The sequence below is a fragment of the Anas platyrhynchos genome, chromosome 14 (genome assembly GCF_047663525.1).
Source record: "Anas platyrhynchos isolate ZD024472 breed Pekin duck chromosome 14, IASCAAS_PekinDuck_T2T, whole genome shotgun sequence".
Taxonomy (NCBI): Eukaryota; Metazoa; Chordata; class Aves; order Anseriformes; family Anatidae; genus Anas; species Anas platyrhynchos.
In genome coordinates, this window is record NC_092600.1 from 10,879,390 (window position 1) to 10,894,482 (window position 15,093).

Sequence of the window (15,093 nt, forward strand, 5' to 3'; positions counted from 1 at the left end):
ACCTTATATTAGGTAATCTCCAAGGTACTACGCAAACATTAATTAAGCTTCTTAACACCCCTGAGAGGTAGGCAGCTAAGCATTACGTCCTTCTACAGAAAACTATCTCAAGGTCAGACCGTGGAGAGAGCAAGTCTGCAGCTCCCATTCCCCTCCGACTACCAGGCCATATTTCACCTGCTGGTCTAGCTTGCTCCAGCATTTCGTCTGCCTCAACTGGATGTGTTGGAGGAGTTGGAGTTGTATCTCCAACCGGTGTCTGGGGCCCGGAGTTGTAGCGCTGTGCTCCTGGTGCATGCAGCACATGTTCCGAGGCTACGGTTTCCTGCAGCAGAAATGCTTATTGCACCTGCTGCTTACAACAGGTACCGCCTGACCCTGCAAGTCATGGTGAGAAATCGTCACGGGCCAAGAGCCACAAGACACGTTTCAAATACTTTGGAGAGCTAAGGGACAGAAAAGCTCTCGAGGTAGGTATGATAACAATTGTGCTTCACTGCAGGATCAGTCTCAGACATGCAAATGAATCCAGTGTGAACAAGCAATCACATGGCTTTTTGCTTCCTCTCATATTTGGGGTACCCAAAAGCCTGCACGAACAGTTGAGTTGTGCTGCCTGGCCCCGGCACAGGAGCTGGGCTGTGTGATATTCAGCCAAAGTATTTTTCATAATGATTAAAGCAAGCAGGTGCCCCCAGTGAGTGCCACAGTCACCACAGTCACCTTAAATGAACAAGGGATTTGGACATTGCTGATGATTTATGCTTGTATAGAAAGGCAGTATTTTTATTACAGATATCCTTGCTTACATAATTAATTGCCTTGTGGGGGGACACAGCCTTCCAAGCAACAAACTCATCACTTCAGCTTGTTCAGTGTCATTACTTCAATTAAAACAAACAAACAAAAATTAAATAAATAAATAAATAAAACACCACCCACACACCACCACCACTACCAGAAAAGGTCTTCTGCTTTCTACAGTGTGTTGTGGCAGAGGAATTGTTGTTGAGCAGAAACACTCATACCACAAATACCACATTCATACCCTCCTACCCCTTAACCCTGGCTGCCAATGCAAGGTAGTCTAGATTAGTTAATTACATCTTTCCTTCTTAATAATGGAATACTTGGAAAACTCTTATTGATCCTGCAGAACATAATTCATGACCTAATTACGGCCATAAAACTCCAGGATTATCATCTTGCCGGCTATTAACTTCTCGAACTGATCTGGGTTAATTAGAAAAGAGAGGTGATTTCTACGTTCTTGATTTGCAGCATGACAGCAAGATGAATGAGGAAGGCCGTTAAAGGTATGCCAAGCAATTTCTACCCTTCAATCTACTCTCAACCTGTCAATCCTGCCCAGGAAATACCGGACACAGTTAACACTTTGGCTTTATGTCTGCAGCCATTTGAGTCATTTGCTCAGTGGGACAAATGTGTTTGGTACTGCCAGTTTTGCAGATGTTCAAATGTGGGACAAGGACCTCCTTTTCTTTATCTGTCTTTTACAGAATTAAGGAATTTGATCTAAGGTCTTGTTTTGGACCGTTCTGAAGTCTTCAGTCACTCCCAGTATGGGTCGAAAATAAAAATCATGACTATCTTTGATTTCCAGAGTTAAACTCAACCCCTCCTTAAGGGCAATGATAGCTTGTGGTTGAGTAAAGAAATAAAAATCTCCTCCCTCACCAGAACTTCGCTGTGCTTTTCCTGAAGAGGATCTAGTCCCACCTAAGAACCAAGCTTTGGTTTCCTTCGTGGCTGCTCAGAGGACTGCCTGCTAGGGTCATGCAGTGGATCCTTAACACGAGCAGCTAGGACGTTTCTAGCCTGCTCAGGGCTCATCTACACAGGAAGCCAGTAAGCAGCAAAATAGGATGTGCAGTTATAGTGCGTTACCTATGCCACATTAACTTCCTGCATGTCCTCTGTAACGTGTACAGCATCTTAATTCAGCTTCCTAGCTGAAGCAAGCTCCCCGCCAGGGACGCAATCTGAACGCTCATTAGAAATGCCCACACGCTGAGCTGTGACGTAACCACCGTGATGCACGCTGGTTTCCTCACATTGGCAATCTGTTTGGGTTCAGTGTTATGACTGTTATCCTCAAGATGAAGGTGTGATTTCTTGGCTTTCTGCCACCCAGACAAGTCTTTAGTAGTCGAGACTGTAAGCACTAAGACAACGGGCTGGTCAAGGAAAAACAGATTGGGAGTTGGGCAAGAGTGACCAAACAGACTTCTAGTAATAGCAGGAATTTTAAGTTGCTACAGTCACATGAATGTAGAAGGAAGTCCAACAGTGGGGAGAAACTAGCAAGTATCAGGGCTTAGTGTGGTGCAGAGCTGATCTTACTTTCTCATGGTACAGTGAACATGAGCTCAGCAAACCACACCAACCTCCTGCTTCAGATCCATATACCAAAAAAAGCCATTGGTAAGAGCCAGACAGTTAATCCTCTGGGTACCACTGCTGTTGAGGTTGCTGCTGACTTGCCCTCAAGCAGGCTGTCAGTGCACACACGCCGCACACAATTACTGGCTGTAATAGGGCTGCGAGGCAAGTGCGAGTCCATATCAGCAAACCTGGTACTTCTCTGAGGCTGTAAGGCACCAGGCCAAGTGCTCTCAGTTTCACCTTGCTATCAAAAATGTGCAGCTATCCCCATGCAATCTGGCTCTGTAAAGCACGTGACTGCTTTAAGGGAAATGTTACACAAGAGGAGAAAGACTGATACAGCTGGCACTAGCAAAGCAGGAAAGCTCACCTCATGCTAGTGCACACACTGGTTAATCATTCAAATCCTGGCTGACCTAGGAAGTTTCAAGATGGGAGGGATATGTGTTGCAAGAGATATAACAGATATAAAAAAGAAACTTGATGTAAAAGAAACTTGAAACCTGCAATAAACGGTGATGGGAATTGAACTGTTTGCACAAAAGGCATCTCCTGCATCTTCAATAGTATTTGATTTGTGGGCAAACAAGGCTCAAAAATATTTCTGAGCTAGCATCTCCCTTGTTACCTACCACCACCCAGTTTATAATGGTGGTACAGAGTTCTCACACTGTTCCAGACCACATAATAGCTCCACACTTCTGCACCCATGTTCCAAACCATGAGACTATACTGCCTCACAACATAGTGCCAGTAATGCACTAGAGGAAAAAAAAAGGTTAGCAACATCTTCGTACACTTTTAAGGCATGGATTTCCCAGAAGAGAAAGCAATGAGTAAGAAATGGAAAAAGAAAAGTGTACTTCTGCTTTAGAGTTACTGAACTGGGAAGCACTTTGCTGCATGACATTCTGAAGTATTTCCGCTGTTACAGGGGGAGCCTATTCACAACTGCTGTGGCTGATCTTTCCCAGCAAGAGATTTTGCTGACCTATAACTCATCGAAAGGAGGTTTGCATATTCAGTGAGCTGTTGTGTTGGTCTGCCCATGACGAAGCAGTTTTCCTGCATTCATTTGTCTCAGTCTCTTCCATGACATCCCCTCTAAAATGTTACTGTTTTATTGCTTGTAGACACCTCCTCCCTCTTCCCAGTTCCTGCTGGGAAAGACAGTTACCAACTCTCTGAGGTTTTAACAAGAATCCTGTCAGCTGAGCGTTCAGGAACTTAGAGCACTTCTAACATCTTTGTGGAAAATGCATCATCTTGTTCAGAAAGTCACAAGGTGAAACAAGCACGAAGAGGCGTCAGAGAATTATACAACTTTGCTGTTCAAAAAAGAAATCTGTAGTCAGGAAACTATCACTACCTAATGGCACAGACGCTCAATTTGATCAAAATCAGGTAAATATTACTCATTCCTCCGATAAAACATTAGCTAAAAAAAAAATTAAGAAAATGAGATCTAAAAGGATAGCAAGATAAGTACTATTTTACTTGAAGCAATTTGTCTTGCTTTTCTCTATTTTTTATAAACAAGAAAACCAAGAAAATTTAGCTCCTGAGAGAAGTGGTTTGATAGGGTGACCCTAGTATTTCATAAGCAAATGCATGGAACTGAATTCAAAGAAACTTTCAAGGACTAAGGGACATGATCTCTGAAGCAATTGAGCAATAGGCATAAAAAATAGCTAGAGCTAGATTACAGTACTGTCTTAACATTGAACATTACTCAAGGTTAAAGTTATTCTTGAAGTTAAACTCCTGACCCAAGTCAGAGACACATAAAAACACTGAAAAATTACATGGTCATCACAAGCAACACAAAGCATGGTCAGTGAAGCTATGGCACACAAGTTCAGTGGCCTTCAGAGCTTTTGTGCTCACAGTGACATGTGTGTCTATCAACCCGTACACAAGTCTGACAGAAGTTCCACCCTTCCTAACTCTCCAGGAAAACCGCATCACAGTCCAGTGAGCTCACTGCCACATCAGCAGGATGATGGAGAATGTTTCCTAGAACCCCGAAGGTACTTAGGTAAATAGTTACTAAGAAAAGTTAACTTCAAGACAGGAGGAACATAAGAACAGGAAAAAAAATGCATTTAACTAAAATATTTATTCTATGAGCAATTTTTAAAAGCAGAAATAAATTTCTATTTTGCTCAGAGCAGGTCCCAAAGAGGTCACTTAGGGACAACTCTTCAGACAAAAAACCTGTTAACTAAGTTTTCAAATAAGGCTTAAGAGGTACAAAGAAAGAAGATAAAACTCATTGCATGAGTAAAGCTACCTAAATGTATTAGACATCCAGTTCTACCTGACATAGGAAAAATGCTATTATTAACACTAAACTAGTAAGCATTCCTATTTTATGCAATTCCTTTTCCCCAAAAGCATCTCTGAAGACATCCAGTGAAGACTGGCAGATTGGGGTACCCATTCTACCCACAGGGAAGTGAGGGGAAAAGAGAATAACTTGTCTGAGATCAGTCTTGTTGCCTTATCAGCAACAAGACCCAACAGTCTCGGAGCACAGACCACAAGGTTTCAACCAGTTGGCACCACGCATTTAAACAGGAGGCACCAGTGAAAAAAAAAAGACACTATTTTTCCAGAATCACTTTGAATCAGTAGAGAAAAGCACGTAGTCAGGAGGAGAGCAGAAACAAATCCCAGATGAGGACAAGAAATCAAGAACTTAAGGAGAAAAAGGGAATGTCAGCTGACTGGCATTGATCTTAGTGCTCACAGTGCCTTACACCTATCATCAGAGGACTGAAAGGGGATGAAAGCCTTTTATGGGATCTGTGGTCACATCAAAAATATCCACCTTGCTCAACAGAAAAATCTAGTATGCAACTGATAAATGATCAAGCAAGTCTGGAACAATTTTCTCTAACAAAATTATTTTAGAATCAAGTTTGCCCAGTCTACCTTAGTAAATCTGAAAGCTGGATGAGCATCTGAGAATTTTAACTCAACCTAAAGGAATCCTAAACTATTAGCCAACTAACTGGGCCAGTGAAATTACTGGCATATTTTTCCAATATAACAGAGTAAAGCTGTAAAGAATCATCTATAAAAATACATTCCAACAAAGGAAAACATGATTTTTACTTACATTTCAGTGGCTATGAATCCGGTCAGCTCAGACAGGAAGAGAAACAGTATGAAGAGACAGCAGCAGACAGAGACTGGAAAAGAGGAGAGTAGAGGAAAAGGTTAATTTCATATCTCTAATAAAGACACAAACTGTTTTCACGCAGGCAGATTATTCCCCCTGTATATATGCCACCCAGACATACTTGAGAACTAACACTCTCCTGAGACAATGACTGAGATGAGGCCATCAGAGCAGTGACTTCCATGGCATACCAACACCCAACATCCTGCTGTGTATCTTAGCCCTAGTCAGCTATGCAGTATTTCATGAATTAGGAGACATTTCAGTTCTTTGTCAATTCCTAAGGCTATCTGTAAGTCATCTTGCAGCCTCCCTCCACTAACCACTAGATTGAGTCGGTACAGCAGAGTCACTGCTATAATGGGCTCATCTAAATAACGCCTGATACTTCTCTAATTTCTCCATTTGGCAACAAATTGACTCTAGAAAATAAAAATTCCTAATAAAGTAAATGCTAAGTACCTGGACACAAGGTTCATATCATTTCTAAGACAGCCAACCTACAGTTAAAAGAAGGGAACCAAAAGTTACTGGTTTATTACTGGTTTATTACTGGTTACTCTTCATCAGAAAACTGTTCAAAGCATTGCAGGGTGCCCTTCATCCAGCAGTGATGGGCAGTGTCCTACACAGCAGAGGCTGGGAGGAAGGACAGCTGGAAATCTTACTGAGTAGGGATGACTGGAGCAGACAGGGATGTGTCAATTCAAAGAGACAGGGTTGCAGCGTGCATTTACATTCAATCAAATATCCAAGTTCACCGTGAATCACTACGCAAAAGAGTGAAGAGGGCAATGGCATGCTATTCCAGGATTGTGACAGCAGGCATACAGTCTGGTTCACCCCTCAGTCCCAGCACAGTAACGATGACCAAGCACTCTTTGGACAAGACCATTTTACCATAGCCACTAATTAAGGTTGAGAAATAAATAAGAAAAAAAACGGGTTCCTCAACTTTATTCCACATGACCTATACAGCCCGAAAACCCATTCCGTTGGAAGGTTCAAGCCACAACTGGCCAGGGAGCAATTTTAACCAAACTGCCTCGGTGGAGAATGTGAGAGGCATGGGAAGGAAAGAGGAGGTACTCAGGGTGAATGCTGAGACAGACGCCTGAGTGACCCAGAGCCTTGTGCCTCGTTCATCACATTAGTCAGCCGATGGTTCTGAGGAAGGAGAAGTGCACTGCTTCCCCTTCCTCGTCCGTCACTCCAAGGGTGGGTTCATTTACTGACCCTTTCAGAAGTGCAACAGATTAAAAGAGACGCCCAAAAAATTCATTAGGTAGGATGAAGATGAGGAGAAAAGGAAAAAAAAAAAAAAGACCAGTAGGAAAATGGGAAGTAAGAGGGAATATTCATAGGAAAAGAAAACCCTCAGATGGTCACACATTTCCTGGCTGTGAAGGCACAGAAAAGCACTGCTGTAACCCAGCTGAGCCGCTGGCACACTGCATCATGCAGCATGGGGGTGGAGGAAGGTCTACTTAAAGCACAGCAGCAAATTCTTCTGAGAACATCTACTCCTACGTAAGAGCACAAAAAAGCAACCAGTCAGACACAGGACTAGTTGATCCAGTGTTTCGTACCATTAATCACCCAACAGCAGACACAGAGGATCTCTGATCTTTGGCAGAAAGCAGGGGAGAACATTATGAGGGAGACAACTCTTTCTTCTTTAACTGCTTCCCGTATTCCCCTCTGCCCTGCTATCATCCTGCGAGGGCTTTCCACAGCAGCAGCTCTGCTCTCCATCACTTCTGCACAGCCTGGTACTGCTATTATAAATTCCTTGCCAGAGCGTTCTTTCTCTTCCAACTTTTCACTTTCTTTTCTGCCATTTCCATCATCAAACTCCCTTCTTCTGTCCTGGTATAGAAAGCACCATCTCCCTCAAGCTCACTTTCCAATTCAACTCTTCCAGTGAAGACTTGTTATGATACTTACCAAATACAGCACAATAAAATTATAGGAACCTGTATTTAAGTCCCATAAGAATACCCCAAAACACCTGTCAGGGACTTTCAAAGGCTTTCTATACTTTTTACAGTCTCTGAACTGCACAGTCAGTTTTCAACCTTAAAAAAGAGCTTACAGATAGTGGACATGACAGGGGTCTACGAAGTCATGAGCAGCCTGGAGGAGGTGAATGGGAACAACCACTCGCAGTCCCTTCTAGTACAAGAACGGGATGGAAGGTGGCATTTTAAAACAAGAGGGAGAAGGTTTTCCTCTACATGACACCTAAGTAAGTTCTGAAACTTCTTGACAATGGACATTGTGGACACTAGAAAAAGTCTGCAAGACTTCCAAAAAGAATCTTCAGAGCAGGGGGGTGTCTGGCATGAGACTTTTGTGAAAGTTTTTTGTTGAACTGTCTCTTGTGCCAAAGTTTTTCACACAGAACACACATTCCTGTCCTTCGTGTGGAACTGCAGGCACACACAACATTCCCAGTGTAACAATCTACACACTCTGTGCTTCAGCTATTTATTCCATAGTGAAGGACTTCACTTGCTTCCATGTAATGCACAGTTCCTGCCATCCACAATTGGACAACTGTATTACATTTGGAAATGTAGATTAAAAACTGAGATCAGACAAAACAATAAAATTTAATGCATAAAGCTTAACTTAACTGCAAGAGTGCTGTGGTGTTCCCACAGAGCTTGAAAGACCATCTAAGACAGGTTTCTTAAAATTTTAGTATGATAACACGATCAATATATCAAAGGTTGTTGGCATTAGGCACACAGGAACACACTGCTGTTGGTTGTTTAGAAACCCCAAAAGGATAGGAAGCTCTCCCAAGCATTTTTTCCTACTCTGTTTTCTAGAACCTAGCCCTTTTGTACAAATCCCCTTCTGATATACGCTCCATTGAGGTACATTCCTGACTCTTCCTCCCCACCCTGCAAGAAATGAAAGAAATGCAAACTGTTTAACACAGCACGCAGACTGAGAATGTGAACCCATGTCTATATTAAGGCATAAAATTAATAGTATTTATTGTACAATGAAGCAAACTGCTACGAAGTGCAAGGATTGGGTCTCGTTACGGATGCCATGTGAATCATAACTTTGATATTTCCTGATGTGTATTTAAAACTCCAGCCTCCATACAGCATGGAGTATTTCTGGATAACATTACCATGTGTGCATACAACACGTGCACGCAAACTATGCGTCCACACTGCCTGTTGAACAGAAGGATCGCTACAGCAGCTGAGTTGCAAGCCCCTCTCTTAAGAAGTCACACTGCTGCTGTCCAGCTGCCAGATGGCACGTGCCACTGCTGCCTACATACCCTAACATGGCCAATCTGTCACCGTGTCATTCAGGTCTGTTAGAACGGCCGTGTGCTGGCATCACACACACACTGCGCAGGGGTGGGAAGGATCGCGAAGACTGGCACAAGCACCTGGTGGAAGAGGGACAGCAATAGCACGGCTGAGCGGCACACAGACTACAACGTGGTCTGAAAGAAGAGATCTGTATTGAGAAAAAGGGGATGCCTAACTACCGCGTGCGTTTCGGAGAAGTCCGGGGCAGAGGGCGTGTTGTTCTGTGCAAAACCCACTCCACTGAACCACAGGGGATGTTTCTTGTTTCCTTAGTTCCTACCAGTTTTTAGAAGCCAGAAGGGTTTCTACACAGATCTGAAACACCTTATGTGCAGCGTCCACTGTAACTTTTGAAATTACAAAAACCTACATAACAGAAAGACTCTCAATAACCTGCCAGTTGGCTTCTGAACTTGCCTGTGTTCGACACTGTTACAGTGTTTTGGTGGAGAAGAGCAGATACTTATTCTGAGCTGCGTCTTTCCAACAGGAGCTGGCCACTTCATCCATGGTGGGTGGAGGCAGTGTCGGTACTTACATCTCTTTTCCGCTGTAATTTGATCTATTCCTTCTTCCCTGATAAACATCAAGCTTCTTACAGACCAAAAGCAACTGGAGGAATCCTGCAGAAAAGCCATTCTCATTCCAGAAAGCCTTCAAAGCTTTCAGCACCAGAACTGATACTGAGCTGAAGTCTCAAGAGCAATCACGTGAAAAGGGCTTAGGTCAATAGTCAGCTACTGCAGTTTGGATCTGCGCTGTAAACTTTGGAAGACTTAAAGAAAGACAAAATACAGATGCTGCCATAGCCATTTCAGATTTACTACACCCTACCAGATTTTCTATGAGGAAGCACCTTCCCCTGCCTAAAGCCCCTATTATTCTTACCATCTGAATTCCCTGAAGCATTTATCACAAAATCATGAGACCTTCCCAGACTTCAAACTGGCATGGCAATGGGCCGGTCTCATTCATGGCCTCCTACAACACTCAAGATTACTGGATTTCAAATTACAAGTCACAGGCTTGGTCAGACAGAAAGCCCATTAGGAAAGCTGCAGCCAGGATCCTCATATGCAAAGCCACTACAGGTTGTTGGCTGCCTGTGTGGTTCAAAAGCTTCTATCAACCTGTCTGCAAACACTGACAAAAAGAAGGAGAACCAGTTAGAGAAGAAAATCAAAGCCTGAGAAGCTGCAAATAACAATAGAAAGAAATAAGTCAGCTAATAATTTTAAGTAAGAGTCACAGCCTCCAAGCCTTCCCACAACACACTTATCACTTGAGCTGTTTACTGCAGATCTGAAAGCCTAACACTGTTGGATGGCCTTTGATGGGTTTTTTGTTTCTAAAACATTCTCTTTTGCAGGTGATTCATAACAAGACAAAGTCTCAAAGGGAAACCAGTTACAGTGTGGGAACTCTGCGTTTCCAAAACAGAAGAGAAGGCAGGATCACTAAGCAAGTTCAAAGTGTTCTTGAAAGAACACTAAATCTCATACGCCTCTAAATTACTAAACAATTTTATTCAAGCTTTGTTCACAGTCTCAGCAAACCTAGGACGGAGTCAACATTCAAGTAATTCAGTGGTCAGGAGAACAGGGAGGACAAGGACTCCATGAAAGTAAATATTTACAGTACGGTGCTATCTTCACAGAAGCACAGAATAGTTGAGGCTGGCAGGGACCTCTGGAGATCATCCCATCCAACACCCCGGTGTTGCTTGGGGCTGGATCTGGTTGTTTTGAGTATCTCCAAGGTTGGAGACTCCACACCACTCTGGGCAACCTATTTTAGTGTTCAGCCACCCTCACAGCAAGGAGCGAGGAGTTTCTCCAGCTCACAAAATGCTTTGCTTTGTGCCCCATTGATTCACTGCTATTGACTCAGTTCTATTTGATGCCTGTTGTCATCAAGGGATATGACATCACTCACGTCAGCCGTGACATACAGGGCTACTGACCCATCTACAAGAATGGATGAATGGATCACAGCTCTGTGATCAAAGGAAGTCACTGTTCAATGGAACAGGAAAGCTGCAATAGGCGCCTAATTACAGACTTGGCAGGATCAACCTGATCAATGTTTACCTCTGCACAGTGCACTCACTGGATATAATTGTGTGAAATTGCATTACTCAGCCTACAGCCTACCTTGGGAGAAGGAAGGAAGGAAAAGAGGCCCAAGGCAAGAGATTTATATCAGCTGAAGTCTATGTATTGATACATGGGAGTGAGAGTGGATCACTATCGGTGGCTTCTGACAAAGTAACTTTTCTCCTTTAAAAGCATGAGAAATAATGGCAAAGAAAGATCTCTGCTCATTATTCCTATCTAAAACATCAAATGAATCCCCTTAGGATGTCAGAAATATCCATTTTTCAAACCATCCTCACTGTTGGCCACTGTATGTTGCCATCAGCCCCGCTCTTATGGATCCAGAATTCAAACCTGGATTCCCCGTTTGTAGCAGCTTGATTCCTCGTGTCTCTTCAGCGAGCAAAAACTTGAGCTCAGTAACTGTGAACACAACTGTTACTGGCTGTTTTTCACACTAAGAGGATGCCTATCACAGAAAGGCAAAAAAAAAAGCCATCGTTCACTCCCCCAGTGTTTGGAGCAGACTCATAGCTTCTGTTCCTGGGAAGATTAGCAGAAAGCTTCACTAGCTACTTCAGTAGCTAGCAGAGTAGGTATTTCAGCATTAGCTTTTAGGAGCTGCCTTTCATAACAATATATCTTCACTACTTTTTGTTACCGAAATTCCAAATCCATGCAAACTACCCCGTCATTTTGGGCAACCTTACAGATTGGGTAAAATGAGCTGTCTCAGCAACAAAGGATAGCATTTCCAGTGTTTAATATCCCTTTAAAAATATCTTTAAAGACACAGAAGCCAAAAGATCTTTAATTTTAGATCAGGGGTATGCAAGGACAGCAAAATGAAGTGCTACTTACTAATAGCCCCTGTGTAGGTTGGCTGTGTAAGGTCTTTTGGCACCTTCCTGTAGATGTCAAACCTGAAAAAGGAAAAGTAACAGCCATAAAACAGGTGGAATATTTCAATACATTTCATGTCCCCACAGGGATGAACGATGCTGAACGTTTTTCCATCCAGCTTTCCAACAGCATTTTTTCAGTCTGCAGACGGATGTGAAAAGGAAAAACAAAACAAAAAAAAAGAGTGCTTTTTCTTCTGTACAATTATGTAACTGCTCTGCTTTTTGGCTCCAGTTTCCAGAGCACTTCCCTCCACCTCCCTCTGCTTTGCTGTCATGGATCTTTGCAATCTGAGCTGCTACAGGTGCCAGGGAAGAAGTCACGCTGGACAAGTTTACAGACCACCGTAAAAGGAAGACGATACTCTACAGACTCCTGAATATAATAAAGGCCTCACAAAAAATACAGGGAGAGACAACCTACATTGCACTTCGTGCTTTGTATCCCACGGTAGCCAAAGACTGCCAATACCAAAGCCAGAAATCAAGGTGTTGAGGCAAGAAACCTACCCTTGGACATTGGATACACAGAAGTTCAGTTAACCCAAGAAGTCTGCTACTCCCCCAGCAAAATCCAACTTAATATTAGACAGTTGTTTTGATTCAGTCATACCTTTTAATATCCATATGGCTCAACTTTGCTATTTTAAACTCTCCGTGGTTAAACTTTCACTGCCCTTATGATGTTAGCTGTATTATTTCCTACCACCTTGTGTTGCTGCATGTCCAGCCGCAATGCAGCGCTGACATCAGTTTTTCCACCACTCAATAAAAATTAATTAATGCATTAAAAACACACACACCCTAAAGAAGGAAGTGACTGGTTCTCCCCCAGAATAGACTTTTTTGGATACGCCATTAGCAAGTGAGATTTGATGCTTTTTCCAGTCCTGAACAAGCATGAGAGATGCTGGCTTCCAAATTTCTGCTCTATCCAGCACCAAGATGAAACAGCCCCATGTTGATTCAGTGCTTCCTACTACGCCAAATTTTATATTCAGAGCTCCAAAACTACATCAGCCTTCTTTCCTTTACTCTGTATCTAATTAAATCATGGGTACAACGGGTGAACAAAACAGCATTTGTCACACACAGGATTGGGACGCTATTGCTGTGCTTGCCCAGGAGTCGAAGCTGGAGGAAGAACGGGTAGGCCAAGGAAGGAGAGCTGCTTATTATGGTAGCTCGCCTGTGCAATTCAAGTCCTGAACATGCTCACCCATCCTATTTACCTAGAAAATAGGAAGAGTACATCCCTGAAGGGTCTCGTGAGGATGAGCTCAGTATCTGCAGCACATCCAGGCCCCGTGCTGCCATGGCCACACCAGCACAGAGCGAGATGAAGCCAGCACACTTGCCGACAGCACACAGCTCTTGCTCATGAGATAAAATTGACAGAGCACGCTGCACAGGATAGGCACGGAACTGTATGTTTTTATGACTCCGCTCCCTGCCATCCCCTAGATGGATCAGTAACATTCCTGAACCAAAGAGGCCATTTATGGATCTCCAGCTGCCCCGAGAACATCTGGAAAGAGCTGTTTACATTCCTTCCCCGTGCACCACAGCAACAGCAGCAGCGGATGATAAAGCAGCCCGGAGCAGCTGCTGACATCACGGTCTCACGGGCAGAGGAAGTAGGTGATCTTTCCTCCTTGCAGCCCATTAAATGCTGAAAGCTGGCGTCCTCTCGCTACAGTCACAATAATGGAGCACCGGGGAGAAAAAGCTGAGAAAGAAAGAGCACGTAAAAAAAAAAAAAAAAGAGCTGTTTGGTGAGTGAGCAATTAGAAATAGGAAATAGCTGTACAGCGGATTCAGTAAAAACAGCAGTATGGGGATACTATAAAAGGAAGTTTTTTTCTTACAATCAGAAATATTTACGAGTTTTGAAAGGATGACCTATCACAGGTTTAAAAAAAGCAACCTAGCTTTTAAATAACTCAGTGGAAAGCCGATGTCACAGCATGGCTCTCTCCTCTGTCATTTTAATCACATAAGTAACAACCAAAACACACAAATCAAGTTTTACGTGGCGAAAGTATGCTAGGAATAGGCTACACTAGAGAAAGCTGATGATCAGCGTCTGCCAGCCACATTCATCTCCTGGCTTTAAGTGCTTAAAAGGCAGTTCACCGTCTCAGCGTGCTCTTCTGCTTCCCATCTCTTCAGCTACGTTATGTTCCCTCTCTCCTTCTCATGCCACAACTAAGAAAAGCTTTAAGCAAATCTCCGGATCTGATTTGCCTAGAGTTTTGACAACTTCTAGGTCTATCCTTAGAGGCTCAAGCCTCTCTGTAAGGACAGTATGGCATATGTGCAGCATTTGTCTCACGAGGCCCTTAAAGCACTTCAAGGATCATTTAATATACGAGAACAGGGAACAGACACAGCTAACGAGGCACGAACATTGGGCTAACAACTTCCCGGCCTTCAATTTACAGTCTAGAGGCTCATACAGAGTACAGAACAACCCAGGAGGACTGCATAAATGGGTACGTTTCAGAGAATTAACATGTTTCTAGAAAAGAACAGACACTAAGGACCCACACTGAACCAAGAGTGGACAAGATCTCCAGGAGAGGCCACGAGAGCAGACTGGGTGGCAAGGAGGAAGGAGAGCTCAGCCGAGATCTTACAGAGGGGTGCAGGAGCTTGAAGGATGATGTCCAGAGCCGGACTCAAGCAGCAGAAGAGAAGGCCAACAGGGGAGGTGTGTTTAAGCCTGGAAAAGGATGCTGAAGTGGTCAGAACAATTAACAGGAAGGGAATGGAAAGAGACAGGTTTGGAATTAGAGACAAACACTACTGGCTCGCATTGCTCACTGACCCATGATACTACTAAGTCCAAGAGACCAGCAGATCAGAAGAAAAAGAATCACACAAACAGAATCACACAGAATTTCTAGGTTGGAAGAGACCTCAAGATCATCGAGTCCAACCTCTAACCTAACATGAACAGTCCCCACTAAACCATATCCCTAAGCTCTACATCTAAACGTCTTTTGAAGACTTCCAGGGATGGTGACTCCACCACCTCCCTGGGCAGCCTGTTCCAGTGCCTAACAACCCTTTCAGTAAAGAAATTCTTCCTAACATCTAACCTAAAACTCCCCTGGCGCAACTTTAGCCCATTCCCCCTCGTCCTGTCACCAGGC

At 43.4% G+C, this 15,093-nt stretch overlaps 1 protein-coding gene across 2 annotated transcripts in view; it reads right to left on the reverse strand.

The window, feature by feature from the left end:
• ERGIC1 (endoplasmic reticulum-golgi intermediate compartment 1) overlaps window positions 1–15,093 on the reverse strand; it is a 58,787-nt gene that overhangs the window by 24,233 nt on the left and 19,461 nt on the right. The window contains exons 2-3 of one of the 2 annotated variants that reach the window (XM_027468291.3): window positions 11,895–11,956; window positions 5,531–5,603 (exon numbers count right to left, since the gene is read on the reverse strand). In XM_027468291.3, coding sequence (XP_027324092.1) covers window positions 5,531–5,603; window positions 11,895–11,956 — 135 coding nt within the window. The remainder of the gene's footprint in view (window positions 1–5,530; window positions 5,604–11,894; window positions 11,957–15,093) is intronic. The other variant, XM_072023338.1, reaches the window with a different exon arrangement.